The 15287-nt window shown below is 41.2% G+C and overlaps 1 protein-coding gene across 1 annotated transcript; it reads left to right on the plus strand.

Moving 5' to 3' along the window:
- Positions 1-6849: 6849 nt before the first annotated feature.
- LOC144668997 (uncharacterized) lies at positions 6850-11925 on the plus strand. Its single transcript, XM_078531538.1, has 3 exons — positions 6850-7129; positions 9716-9743; positions 11258-11925. The coding sequence occupies exons 1-3, from the start codon at positions 6908-6910 to the stop codon at positions 11665-11667; spliced, it is 660 nt and encodes a 219-aa protein (XP_078387664.1). The 5' UTR covers positions 6850-6907; the 3' UTR covers positions 11668-11925.
- The last annotated feature ends 3362 nt before the right edge of the window (positions 11926-15287 follow it).

Raw genomic sequence — 15287 nt, forward strand, 5'->3', positions numbered from 1 at the left:
ATGATTGTATTACTGCGGTATATGCAGAGAATTGACATAGCCTCAATATGACAGCATATGGGCCGAAGGGCCTCTTCTGCCCTGTGTGATTCTGTGATTACACAAACATGGTAATGCACCAATTCAAAGCAGGTGGGAAAAGAAAATTTCCATTTTACAAATCAGACTTTTGTCATTCACTTTTCCAAGAGAGCTCATTCAAAAGCTGGATTGTTACATTATGAAGATTATAAGATTGCTATGTTTTGGGACTGTGTTTTTAATTTAAGGTAAAATGAAGGGGTCATGTGACCTGTTCTGAAGTCTACCTGACAACAGGTCTGGGTGAGGGGCTGTTAAATATTAAAGGAAGGACCAGATCATTTGCTGGGAGGAAGGTGTAAGGGTATTCACACTTGGAAGCAATGTCAGCAGCATCTTTGTTTACAAAGTCCCAGGAAGATGTTGAGAATGTCAGGATGCAAACAGTTATGTTTAAACTGTCCATTTACTTCCAAGATAAAGGTGCTTTGGGGTCTCAAGGATAGCTAATCAGCTTTTCCACTTGGATATACAAGGCCCATGAGGGGAAGGGTTTCTAAAATATCCCTGAAACTCACAGACACAGGCAGTCTACAAGGGTCCAGGAGAAAGAGAGAACAGCTCGAAAGTTTCTATTGTTCACTGCGCAGGAATGTAAGTGGGAGGTCATGCTTGGATTGAAAAGACCAAATTCGTGAGGAATTGAAATGAGGCTGGAAAATTCATCTAGCTTGAGCTAGAAGGAGAAACTCCAGAGAAAAACCTCACCATGAAAGACAGTTCTGGGATTAAAAGTTATTGGGCTGGGAAAGGAGAAGAACAGAAGTTAACCCTCTGGAGCTAAGAATCACTTTGGACTGGGTCCAGGAAAATCGAATGACTACTTCTTGAGAGACAGTATAAGGTATACCTGTGAAGTGGGCTTTTTGGTTGTGTTATAGTAAAAACAGGAAGTTCTGTTCTGTAGTTTAAAATATAAGTTTAGTTAATAATGATTTTAATCTGTTTGGTACACTAAAAGTCGTAAAATGTGAAACTTTAGAAATGTCATCCTTTCAGCTATCAATTGGAAGTTCAAATTTATTTTTTTAAAGTTAATGGTCTCTACTGAGATTGTAGCAGGATTGTCTGATTCAAATCAGAGGAGGTAAAACTTACATTCTATTTGTCTCTGCCCTCTGTTCTTTACAAAACCTTGTATTTATATAGTGCCTTTAATGTAATATAATGTCCCAAAGCGCTTGACAACAATGTTGTAAAGTAAAATTTGCACTGAACCATATAAGATGGTAATAGGATAGATGGCCAAAGGCTTGGTCAAAAAGGTAAGTTTTGAGGAACATCTTAAAGGAGCTAAGAGACTCAAAGAGGCAGAGAGGTTTAGGGAGGAAATTCAGGAGCTTAGGGCCCAGGCAGCTTAAAACAATGGTGGAAAGCTTAAAATTGGGGCTGCACAAAAGTCCAGAATTGGAGGAGCGGAGAGATCTTGGAGGGCTGAACTGATAATTAGGGTATGAATTTTAAAATCAAGGTGTTGCTTAACTGGGTGCCAATGTAGAACAGTGAGCACAGGAGTTGCTGTATGAATGTGCCTGGTGTGAGTTAGGATATGCACAGCAGAATTTTGGGTGAGCTCAAGTTTACATTCTCTCCCATTAACTCTCTTTGTCTTTCTCCCTCTGCCTCGATTCTTTCATTCTCTATTTGTCTTCTGTATTTTCCTCTCATTGTCTTCTTATCTCTTTGCCTCTGTTGGTCTCCTGTCCTTCACTCTCTCGATTTTCTTCACTGTCCTCTGTCTCCTCATTATCTCTCTTTCCTTCACATACTCTTTGTCTCTTCCATTCTCACTTCCTCACACTGTTGTTTTTCTCTCGCTACTATCATTTCCCATTTTCTCTCTCACTGTTTTTCCCTGCTCTTTTCCATCCTCTTCTTCTCGCACCCTGTCTCTTTTGGTCTACTGTCTGTAGCTTACAGTCTACAGTGATTCATACTAGAACAATGAAAAGACCTGTTAAAGTTTAGATGAAGGGTCACCATTTGAAAGGTTAACCATCTTTTCCTTTTCGCATGTTATTGGAGCTGCATTCTGTTTTATTAATAATGAAACCTCTCTACCAGCGGGACCAAAACGTTGCTAAAATTAAACAAAAATTCCACTTAAACAGCCGAGTAGAGCTATGACACAATGCTGATTTTTATCTAAAAATAAGCAGCTCTTATTGTTCTTTTGGGGCTTCCCAAGATCCCCTTTCTATAAGGTATTTAGGAGTTTTCTGGCTTCCAGAAACTAACAGAACTGATTCTCTGTGTAGTTGCACAGACAGCAATACATATGTAGGGAAATACTGAGTGTGAGAGCTGGAGAGGGGAAGAGAAAATAGTTAGTGAGAAAGTCAGAAAATGAAGCAATTAAAACAAAGGAAAGAGATAATGAAGGAGAGCAGAAAGACATAAATAGAGTGTCTATTTATGTGTCTAAAAGAGAGTTTAACCTCCCGATTTGGACCAAATAAGTTTTCAGGCGAGTGCTGTGGGAAACTGTAACAGAGTGTTCGACAAAGACAGCTAGAGAGACTACCTAGAGAGATTAGCTGACAGATAAATAGAAAGGTCCAGACAGTAAATTAAACCAACAAAATGAGAAAGAAATTGAGAATAACAGAGGGAAATGAACAGAGGCATTCAAAGAATAATATACAGAAAAAGAGAAACATGGCAACCAGGGAGACACAGATACACAGAAGTGACAGCAAAACAGAATGGGGGAAGTGGGGAAGAGAAGAAAAAAGGAACATACAAAAGTAGACATGAACAGGGGAGTAATAGGAAGATGTAGGTGACAATAGAAAACCAAGAATGAATAACAAGCTAAGTAGTTTGAGGCAGAAAAGAGAGCCTAGGAATTGCTGTTTACAATATTTACAGATGGATGCAATTTTTTTCTTATGTTGTTTCTTTCTCTGCTATTTAAGCATAGTTATCTTAAACATGTTAAAAACGTCTAATGAAAATAGCAGGTAAGAAATTTTGTAGCAACATTTATCTGTCAGCCCCTCTCAATCATCAACAAAGTGATGGAAGGTTATGTTGACAGTGTTATCAAGCGCCACTTACCCACCAGGGCCACCTAGCTGCTGCCCTCATTTTATCCTGAGTCCAAATATGAACAAAAGAGCTGAACACAAGTAGGGAGGTGAGAGTGACTGCCCGTGACGTCAAGGCAGCATTTAACTGAGTGCGGCATCAAGGAGCCTGGCAAAATTGAAGTTAATGGGAAGTGGGGAAAATTCTCCACTGTTTGGAGTCATACTTAGCCCAAAGCAAGATGTTGTGGTTTTTAGAGGTCAATCATCTCAGTCCCAGGATATCGCTGCACAAGTTTCTCAGGGTAGTGTCCTAGGTCCAACCATTTTCAGTTGCCCCATTACTGACCTCTCCTCTATCATAAAGAGGAGGCTGAGGGGAGACTTGATAGAGATGTACAAAATTGTGAGGGAACTGGACAGAGTGGATGGGTAGGGCCTATTTACTTTATCAGAGAGGTCAGTGGCTAAGGACGGGGGTGCAGGGTGGTAGGGGCATAAATTTAAAATGATTGGTGGGATTAGAGGGGAGATGAGGAAAAATTTTTTCACCCAGAGGGGTGTAAGGGCCTGGAACTCATTGCCTGAAAGGATAGCAGAGGCAGAAACCCTCATCTCATTTACATGGATATGCACCTGCAGTGCCGTAACCTGCAGGGCTGCAGACCAAATCCTGGAAAGTGGGATTAGGCTGGGTGGTTCGTTTTTCAGCCAACATAGACACGATGGGCCAAATGACCTCTTTCTGTGCTGTAAACTTTCTAAAGTTCAGATTTGCAGATGCTTGCTGATGATGCATAATATTCAGTAACATTTGCAACTTTTCAGATACTGAAGCAGTCTATGTCCACACACAGCAAGACCTAGCTAGGCAACATTCAGGCTTGGGTTGACAAGTGGCAAGAAACATTCATGCCACACAATTACCAGGCAATGACCATTTCCAACAAGAGAGATTCTAACCATCGTCCCCTGACATTCAATAGCATTACCATCACTGAATTCCCCACTATCAACATGCTGGAGTTACCATTGACTAGAAACTGAACTGGATCAGCCATATAAATACTGTGGCTACAGGAGTAGGTCAGAGACTGGGAATTCTGCAGTGAGTAACTCACCTCCTGACTCCCCAAAGTCGGTCCACCATCTTCAAGGCACGAGTCAGGAGTGTGATGAAATACTTTCCACTTGCCTGGATGAGTGTGGCTTCAATAATACTCTAGAAGCTTGACACCATCCAGGACAAAGCAGTCCGTTTGATTGGCACCTCATCCACCAACTTAAACATTCAGTCTCTCAACCAGCGAGGCATATTGGCAGCTGTGTGTACTATATAGATACACTGCAGCTACTCACCAAGGCCCCTTCGCCAGTCCTTTCCAAACCTGCAACCTCCACCACCTAGAAGGATAAGGGGAGCAGGTAGATGGGAACACCGCTACCTGGAAATTCCCCTCCAAGCCAGATATCATCCTGACTTGGAAATATATCGCTGTTCCTTCACTGTCGCTGAGTTAAAATCCTGGAACTCCCTTCCTAACTGCACTGTGGGTGTACCTACATCACATGGACTGCAGCGGTTCAAGAAGGCAGCTCACCACCACCTTCTCAAGGGTAACTAGAAATGGGCAATAAATACTGGTCCAGCAGTGACACCCACATCCCATGAAGGAATTTTTTAAAATAACATTAATAGCAGTAATTCTGAAGCTAGAGAGGTAGAAAGAGGAAAACAGGTAGTTTATGATGGATTGACACTGAATGCAGAATTTAATGCCACCCCGGTGGCAAGTTTAGAGTTGGGGGCATTTAATCATGCAGAAAGGTGTGGGGTGGGTCGTGCCTATTAAGTTCTGAGCGGCAAGGCTCATGGATAGCCTTTCTTCCTGGATGCTATTTAAGGCCCTTAAATGGACAATCAATGTCCACTTAAGGGCCCCATCCTATCGCTGTGTTGGGTTTGCTTGAGGGATTCCAGGGGGTTCCCTTGTTCAAAGGTGCTCGGTGCCTGATTGAGGGACCTGGTATTAGGAAGGGGGTAGCCCATTGAGAGCCAAACCCATACACTTTCTTCTGTTTCCACTTCCCTCCTTCCCTCCCTCACCTGTGGCCTGAGTCCTTCATCAATTCTCGGTCTCTGGTGGGTGCATTACCAACTGCAGCCACTGCTCCTTGTAGCACTGAATGGCAATGGAATGTCCTGGCCATTAGCTCTCGGTGGGATCTCTGCCTCCATTATTTCTGGGGAAGGCCCAATGCTGGCCTGATGGGCACTTAATTCTGAAGGGCCTTCCTCAATGGAGGCGATGCAGGGCTCCTGCTGGTTCTCTAGTTGGCAGGCGAGAGCCCTGTTGTCAACATTAAATTCTGCCCAGTGAGTGTGAAAAACAGGAGATATGAGGAGAGGGGCAAACAGAAAGAGTTGTTCACTTAAGCCAACCACTTTCAGACAACATACACTGTAACTTTTTTAGTTTTATACTTTTCTTGTTTTTATCTGTATCTTGCTTTCCAGTTCTTTGTTTCTCATCCTCTGTAAGCAGCTTTCTTTCTCTCATTCTGTACCTGTAGGAACATTTTGTAGTCAATGTCTTCTGCTCTTCCTATCTTTCTCAGTGAGTTTGCTTGTCTATTTGTCCTATCTTTGTCTCACTGTATGAGTGTCAATGTTCATATATCCATGTGTGTTTCTGTTTCACTGAGTACATATTTATCTCTATTCAAGTTCCATGCCCTAGCGACCATGGACATCCATGTGTTGGTCCATGGTTATGCTTGGCAAGGTACCACAGCAGTTTGCTGTTGCCTTCTGCAGCTTCTGGTTGACCAGGAAACTCTCCCACTCTTACCACCTGCCATAGGCGTATTGGAAGGATTTGCAGGTTGATAATCAACCTGTTCGGCTGCATTATGAACACAACTTCCTTGGCCATCAAATCCTGGAGTGGGACTTGAATCCAGGGCTTCAAAGGCAGGGGCACTACCCACTGCATCACAAGACCTCATACCATGTTTATCTATGTGTGTAAAAGAAAGGCTTGCATTTATGTAGCGTTTATCACAATCAGTGGAAGTCTCAAAACACTTTACAGCCAATGAAGGAATTTTGAAGTGTAGTCACTGTTGTAATGTAGGAAATGCAGCAGCCAATTTCCACACAAGAAACTTTCCATTCTCATTGTTTGTCTCACTGCTTCCCGTGTCTCAATGCACGTGTGCCTCTGTGATTCTGTCTTACTGTGTGTCTCTGTATTCCCATGTCTTACTCAGTTACTGGTTCAGTGTCCCTCTGTCATCCTATGTGTCGTTTTATGTTCCTCGATCACTTTGTGCCTTTGTTTCTCTTGCACTGTCTTGTTTTGTGTCAGTATTCACTTCCCTTTGTATCTCACTTCGTGTCGTCTTCTCATTCTGTCTTCTTTGGTGACACTGTCTTCTCTCGCATTCTTTCACTTGTCCCACTCTTTCTCTGTGTCATGTGTCCTCTTTGGGCTGTTAAGTTTCCGTGCCTTGCTGTCCCTCCTCTCTGTTCCTATTTCGTTTATTTTTTCCTAATCTCACTATTCTTTCTCTATCCATTTAAACTCTCACTCCGTTCCACTGACAGGTCCCTTTCCTCCGCCCCCATTTCCTCTCTCCGCTTTGTCGGCTGAATCCTGGGCACCTCCTCCCCGGGGAAATCCAGCTCTGTCATCACGGAAACTTCCTCTTTAAAGGAAACATAAAGGGCCCGAGAAACAAACAGGCTTCAGAGCAGACATATCCTTGTCCAGGGAGTGGATCTAGCTGAGGTCATGTCACAGAAAGAGGATTTGAGTGAAGTGACCGTCAGTCAGACCCTGAGCAGCTGGGATATAGACCGAGGCAAGGGACCGAACCAGAGTACACGCCGCTTGCTCTCAATCCTGCTCGTTTCCGTGCTGCTACTTTTCTTCATCATCGCTTCCCTTGTCTGCGCCTTTTGGCTCCTGATCTATCCCAAGTTGCCTACGGAGACCAGGGGCACTGGAAACAAAGTAAGAATATGTCAATCTCTGTCTATCTGTACAGGATTTCTATCACATTGCTCGGGAAATTTCTTTTTTAGATTAGAATTTACCTCTTTCTTCACACTTCACCAGAGCTTGTCTGTGTTTTGATTCTTTATCCTACCCTTTCTGTATACTTGTTGTCTTTGAGTGTTGCCAGCATTTTTGTTTTAATTTCATGAAAAGTTTAGCTCTGATGAGTGATGGGAATGGAACTATATGGTCTATATGAAGGCGTGAATGAAACTCCGAATCGCCATTGTCTTTCTTACACTCTCAAGTTTTGTGTTTGTTTTGGATAAGAAACAAAGAGTAGCAATAAACAGGGGCATTTTCAAGTTGGCAGACTGACAGAAGAAATGGAAAGGGGGTGGGGATGGAGGAGGGAGTTCAAGATCTAAAGTTGTTGAACTCAATATTCAGTCTGGAAGGCTGTGAAATATTAGTTGTGAGGAGGACACATGGAGGCTGCAAAGAGATATAGACAGGTTAAGTAAGTGACTAACAAGGTTGTAACATGGAATATAATGTGTGGAAGTGTGAGGATAGTCACTTTGGTGGTAAGAACAGGAAAGCAGAATATTTTTAAAAAGGTATGAAATTTGTAAATGTTGATGTTTAAGGAACTCAGAAAATTAGCGAGCAGTTAGGAAGACAAATGGCATGTTGAGAGGCCAGCTAGCTTAGTTGGCAGGCTGCTTAATGATGTCATTGGCGTGGAATCAGTCCCATGCCAGCTGAGGTAGTTCTTGAAGCCTGCATTATCTTCTTTCCCCATTATGATATCATGAAAGAGAGATGTGTTGAGACCCATGATAAGCAACCCACAGAAAACTAGGACATTATGTGAAGAAAGAGAGGATGGCCAATTATTGCAAGGTCATTGGAGTACAAGAATAAGGAAGTCTTGCTACAGGTCAGAGGCTGGGAATCCTGTGGTGAGTAACTCACCTCCTGACTCCCAAAGTCTGTCCACCATCTACAAGGCACAAGTCAGGAGTGTGATGGAATACTCCCCACTTGCCTGGGTGAGTGCAGCTCCTACAACACTCAAGAAGTTGGACACCATCCGGGACAAAGCAGCTCACTTGATTGGCACCCCATCCACAAATATTCACTCCCTCCACCACTGGCACACAGTGGCAGCAGTGTGCACCATCTACAAGATGCACTGCAGATATTCACCAAGGCTCTTTGGATAGCACCTTCCAAACCCACGTCCTCTACCACCTAGAAGAGCAAGGACAGCAGATGCATAGGAGCACCACGACCTGCAGGTTCCCCTTCAAGTCTCACACCATCCTGCCTTGAAACTATATCACCGTTCCTTCACTGTCACTGGGTCACAATCCTGGAATTCCCTTCCTAACAGCACTGTGGGTGTACCTACACCAGATACACTGCAGCAGTTCAAGAAGGTAGCTCACCACCACCTTGTCAAGGACAATTACAATGGACAATAAATGCTGGCCTAGTCAGCAACATACATATTCCGTGAACGAATAAGTAAATAAAAATTTTACAAAGCTTTGGTGAGATTACACTTGGAGCACTGTGTGCAGTTTTGGTCTCCATACTTAAGGAAGGATATAATACACTTGCATTGTAGACAGTACAGCAAAGATTCACCAGTTTGTTTCCTAGGATGACCAGTTGAGTAACATGGGCCTATGCTTTCTGGCATTTAGAAGAATGAGAGGTGATCTCATTGAAACATACAAAATTCTGGAACAGATGAAGGTAGATGCTGAGAGATTGTTTACCCTGGCTGGGTTATCGAGAACATGAGGACACAGTTTCAAGATAAGGGGATGACCATTTAGGACTGAGATGAGAAATTTCTTCACTCACGGGGTTGCAAATCTTTGGAATTCTCCACCCCAGGGGTTTGTGGATGCTCTGGCATAGACAGATTTTTGGTCTGTCAGGGAATCAAGGGATATGAAGAGTGGATGGGAAAGTGGAATTGAAACCCAAGATCAAGATCAACCATGATCATATTGAATGGTGACGGATCAGGTTCAAGGAGCTATATCGTTTGCGTTCAGTTTGACATTTTATGCAGATTTGAATGATTTCCAGTCTCCATGTATAAGACTACCATTTTTTTATTGGGATTGTATGGAGAACAGATGCAATTGTGGAAGGGTGTTAGTTATTTACAGTTGGTTATCATGACTACTGGGGGTAATAAAATACACTTAGACCACAAAATCTAAATAAGCTATTTGCCCATCACACTAGCAAATAGTTCAAATCACATTTATCTGCTCTGTTCCCATAATCCTTTATATTGTTTCGGTTCACACACTAATATTGGCCACTTGGGTGAGATATCAAAGAGTTAGCATCTTCAGGACAAAATAAACATATATATGTACATGTTTGTATATATGTATACAAAATAGTCAGTGTGATAGAAATGGGCACAGAAATACAATGGAAATGCTCACAAACATCCAGAAATGCTCATACACATGTGATAGAATGTGTAAACTCAAATATTGAAGAGTTTTTTTAATAGCAAATGCTTCCATTCCAGCATCTAATTTGATTGTCCTGTTTATATTGCAGTTTGCTGTACACCTGTTAGCCAACATTGGTAAGTGTGCCTTTAATTATCCTTAAAATAAATTGTCTAAATGTGTGATAAGACTAGACATGGTGACACAACAGGAGGTTGAAAGCACCTCCATGGGAGTGTTGGATGGGGACAGTGTAGAGGGAGTTTTACATTGTATCTAAATCATGCTGTACCTGTCCTGGGAGTGTTTGATGGAACAGTCCAAAGAGAGTTTTACTCTATATATAACCTGTGATGTACCTGCCATGGGAATGTTTGACAGGACAGTGCAGAGGGAGTTTTACATTGTATCTAACTCATGCTGTACCTCCCCTAGGAGTGTTTGATGGGGACAGTGTTGAAGGAGCTTTACTCTGTATCTAACCTGTGCTATAGCTGCCCTGGGAGTGTTTGATGGGGACAGTGTTGAAGGAGCTTTATTCTGTATCTAACCTGTACTGTACCTGCCCTGGAAGTGTTTGATGGAACAGGTAGAGGAAGCTTTACGCAAAGTATATCTAATCTATACTGTACCTCATCTTAATGACTGCAGAAAGTCACCAAAACAATTTCAATAAAAATAGATGAAAGTGAAATAATGCTTTTGATGCTGAGCAAGGAAAGGTTTACTATGAAGAGCTGACATTGTCTGGGCTGTGGGTGAATTAAGAGGCTGATTCTTTAATGTCAGTAGTGAAATTGCAGCTCATTTGCATAGACTCTGGGTGATCAATAGAAGGATGAGGAAGAAGTTTGAAGAAATGTTTTTCACACAAATTGATATTAGAACGGGGAATGCTTTTGAGGCAAAGATGGTAACATTGTTTAAAAGGGAATTAGGTAAGATTTGAAAAGGAAGACTATAAAAGGATGCATAAATATGATGAGAGTCGATAGCTCCAGTGGATAAGGCAGCCGCACAGGCATCAAATAGTTTTTCTGTGCTATAATTTCTATGATTCAGAAGTACCTCCCTCTTGTTTACTCAACCCTCAGCTCCTGCTCTGAAAGCTGCTACTTGAAATGTGTTTACATTACTATAGGACAATTGGTATTTAAATTGGTAGTTAAAGATCTGAAGAGTACAGTTTCTATCAACTCTACTTAGGCAGCACATGTTATAATCATTTGAAAAGTCTGCTAGTACTGACATGATCTGCTTGCCTCCAAATCCACAAGGAATACTTTTGTAATGTTTACAGCTTGAGATGTTAAGCAGTGTAGAATGATTCGGAGCAATTTAAATGTGGTGTAAAACAAGTTATCAAATAACAATATAAAGGTTGCAGGGCACACTGAAGCTGGAACTTTCAGTTTTTTCCTCAATTTCCTCTTCTCCTCCAGTGAAAGTGAGTTTCACTTCAGAAACCCTTTGACACCTCAGCTACCTGGCTGCTTTTCATCTATAATTTTGGGCAGTGTCAGTAAGCTATTCAACCATTGTAAGCAACATGACTCAGCCAACATCTACACATCAAAGTTTATATGTGGAGATAATACAATATCTGCAGTAAATCCATTTATTCTGATGTCTGTTTCAATTCTGTCTCTAGGTCACAACAACACTGTAATATGGTCAGAATCCCCTGGGCTGGGATGGAACTATCTGGGCAATGGCTTCCACTTTAAAAATCAGGAGCTACAAACCACCAGGGATGGGATGTATTATGTGTATGCAAAGCTGAGAGTATACTGCTCTGTTCTAAAACATTGCAATGAAACTTCACCAGTCAAGTTGAACGTTAACTATTGCAATGAAAACAATAATTGCCTCTCTATATTGAGCATGGACGTGCCAGTTTCCCAGAAGGATCAACCGCAGACTGCCATCAGTTACTCAGGTACATTGGCCCAAATCTCAAGCAAAGGTTTGATACGAGTCAAAATCGAAGGTTTGCAGCAGAACAACGTCATGCCAGATATTAACCAGATATGTTTTGGAGCTTTCCTGATAGAAAGCTAGAATTTCTTCAATCTATACAACTAGCAGCACTTTAACAAACTTAATGATTGTGGATTCTAGAGAAACAATTTGTATACAGCTCAGGGATCATGCCAATTCTACAGATGCCGGTTATTTATAGTTACCTAACTCTCTTCTTATGAGGCCTGTTTGAATTGTTTTTTTCGAAGAAGGGACTCGATGCTTATATTTCACTACATTCATTATTTATATACCAGCGTTTAGTCCCTGAGATGCAGTGCTTCAAACAGGAGAGGCGGGTTATTGGACATGTTATATGTCATCTTTATCTGATATTCAGATTATGGTATTCCAAAATTTGGGATTCTGTAACTAAACCTCTTTTTGTTAGAGGTGAAATACTTATGTAAAACATATTGCATTGTGCTGTTTGGAGAAGTAATGTCCCTTCAGTCTGTTTTAATGTTCAGGAGGAGAAGAAAAAACCTTAAATTCCCAATGGATTCTCGGACTTCCTACAAATAGAATTCACCATTCCAAGTCCGTTATGGAGATTAGAAACACAGCCAATATTTTGTAGTCTTTATTCTCAAGGGGAACAGAACATCAGCTAATCACAAGGCAAAGAATCACCAAACATTCAGCGCTATGAATGAGGAAAGGCAGCCTGATAGGGCGAAATGCGTCAGTAGTGCTATTTTGGTACAATGGAATAGTGTGCAATCACAGTACCAGAATCGTTGCTCCAAGATTTCATATATGGAAGTTTGAGGTGGTTCATGTTGAGGTTATAGAAAATTACAATCAAAGCAACTTGTGCATCCTGGGATCTCCCTATTTTCAGCACTAGTACGATACTGATAGTCTTCTATCAATAGCTTCCTTGCCCATCCCCTTGATGATTTGAGAACGCATAACAAGATGACCTTATATTGTGCAGAAAATAAGATTCAAGGAATCTGCACTAGGTTCACAGATACTGGAGAGGAGTCTCCCTGGCATGCATGGGTAGCAGTTGGGTCTCTGGAATGATTACAGTGTCACAATGATACAACACTTCTCTCTCCAACAAAGGTTATTCCATTTCTTCTTTCTTGTTTTGACAAGAACTAAGAAAGTTAATCTGAGTAGGATGATGATTGAGTAACACACAGCTGAAACCCTTCAAGCTCTAATGCTTGCATTACAGTTATTTGTATTTCTGTTGGAAAGTAGCCAGAGGACATTGTTACTACATATTTCCATAAAAGTTATCAAAAGTCATATTTGCATCTGAATGTAACTTGTTTGCACTAATTTATTGTTCTTGTTTATTGTATTATATTTACAAATTAGCTACCTTTTGTAATATTTATGTTATTTATAAAACCAAATTATTGCTTGATTTACTGGTAATATGTTTTCCTATTATCTAATAACTATGATTCATATTTCTATTAAAGTCAATATAATAAAAATGTATTTCTACCCTTTCTTGTCCTGATGCTAATTTACAAATCGTCAGTATGAGTTTCATCCATTTTTTTTTCAGTTTCCTCCCGTTATGTCCTGAATTCTGTGACTCATGTTTAGGTTATGATTCTCATTAAAATTATCATTTTAAATACAAATCTAAACAGACTGTCAAATATGGAAGGCATCAGTTCCAAGCTGATTCTGTCTTCATTTACCATCTACAAGTTTATATTTTTGATTACCATCACTAGAAAGTAATTAGGAAAGAGAACTCAGGCTGATTTTCTCCTTCTTAGTCCAGTGATGCTGAGATCAATTCCTTTTGGTACTCCAGAGTAGGGGAGGCGGTGGCATGGTGGTATTTTCACTGGACAAGTATTCCAGAGACCCAGGGTAATGCTCTGGGGACTTGGGTTAGATGGTGAAATTTGAATTCAATAAAAGTCTGGAATTAAAAGTCTGACAATGACCACAAAACCATTGCCGATTGTCGTAAAAACCCATCTGGTTCACTGATGGCCCTTTAGGGAAGGAAATCTGCCGTCCTTACCTGGTCTGGCCTACATGTGACTCCAGACCCACAGCAATGTGGTTGACTCTTAAATGCCCTCTGAACAAAGCAATTAGGGATGGGTAATAAATGCTGCCCACATCCCATGAATGAATAAAAGGATAAAGGAGAGTGGGGCTAAGACCATCCTGAATTGTGTGGTTCATTACCACATCAAGGGTTTTAACAAAAGATCACTGATCCTGAAATGTTAACCCTACTTTCCATTTCGGTAGTGGTTGCTTGACCTATTGAGTGTTTCTAGAATCTATACCATACCACTGGTGCATTTATTCACTGGCCCACTGGATCCTAGGGTACTCGGTACTAAGAAAACTAATGGGACTAAGCTGACAAGTCCCCTAGACCTGATGATCTGCATCCTAGGGTCTTAAATGAAGTGGCTGCAGAGATAGTGAATGCATCGATTATAATCTTCCAAAATTCCACAGATTCTGTAAAGATCCCAGTGGATTGGAAAACCGCAAATGTAACACCATTGTATTCAAGAAAGGAGGAAGACAGAAAGCAGGAAACTGTAGGCCAGTTAGTCTAACATCTGTAATTGGGGAAATGTTAGAATCCAGAATGTTATTAAGGAGGTAGTAGCAGGACATTTGGAAAATTATAATACAACCAGTTGGGTCAACTTGGTTTTGTGAAAGGAAAATTGTGTTTGACAAATTAATTAGAGTTGTCTGACAAGCAAGGTGGTAAAGAGGAACCAGTGGATGTAGTTAATTTGGATTTCTAAAAGGCATTTTATAAGGTGCCACATAATAGGTTGTTGCACAAGTTAAGAGCTTATGATGTTGGGGGTGATATATTAGCATGGATGGAGGATTGGCTAACTAACAGGAAACAGAGATTGGGATAAATGGGTCATTTTCAGGTTGGCAAACTGTAAATAGTGGAGTACCACAGGGACCAGTGCTGGGCTTCAAGCATTTATGGTTTTATTAATACATTGGATGAAGGGACCAACTGTACTGTAGCCAAATTTGCTGATGATAAAAGATAGGTAGGAAAGCCAGTTGTGAGGAGGATATGAAGAATCTGCAAAGGGATATAGATAGGTTAAGTGAGTGGGCAAAAATTGGAAGATGCAGTACAGAGTGGGAAAATATAAGGTGGTCCACTTTGGCAGGAAGAATAGGAAAACAATATTATTTTAACGGAGGGAGATGGCAGAATGCTGCAGTACAGAGGATTCTGGGTATCCTTGTACATGAATCACAAAAAGTTAGCATGCAGGTACAGCAAGTCATTAGGAAGGCAAATGGAAGCTTTGCCTTTATGGCAAGGGGGGATGGAGTATAAAATTAGGGAAGTCTTACTACAACTGTGCTGGGATTGATGAGACCACACATGGAGTACTGTGTAGAGGTCTGGTCTCCTTACTTACGGAGGGGTATACTTGCATTGGAAGCAGGTCAGAGAAGGTTCACCAGGCTGATTTCTAGGATGAAGCGGTTGTCTTATGAGGAAAGGTTGAGTAGTTTAGGCTTACACTCGTTGGAGCTTAGAAGAGGTGATCTTGTTTAAACATATAAGGTTATGAGAGGGTTGACAGGATAGATGCTGTGAGGATGATTCCTCTCATGGGGAATCTAGAACTAGGGGGCACAATTTAAAAATAAGGGGTTTCCCATTT

This window comes from Cetorhinus maximus, chromosome 28 (genome assembly GCF_964194155.1).
Source record: "Cetorhinus maximus chromosome 28, sCetMax3.hap1.1, whole genome shotgun sequence".
NCBI classification, from domain to species: Eukaryota; Metazoa; Chordata; class Chondrichthyes; order Lamniformes; family Cetorhinidae; genus Cetorhinus; species Cetorhinus maximus.

Coding starts and splice junctions, on each gene's coding strand:
- LOC144668997 (XM_078531538.1), top strand. CDS start 6,908: ATGTCACAGAAAGAGGATTTGAGTGAAGTGACCGTCAGTCAGACCCTG. Junction 7,130..9,715: donor CCAGGGGCACTGGAAACAAA/GTAAGAATATGT, acceptor TTTATATTGCAG/TTTGCTGTACACCTGTTAGC. Junction 9,744..11,257: donor ACACCTGTTAGCCAACATTG/GTAAGTGTGCCT, acceptor TTCTGTCTCTAG/GTCACAACAACACTGTAATA.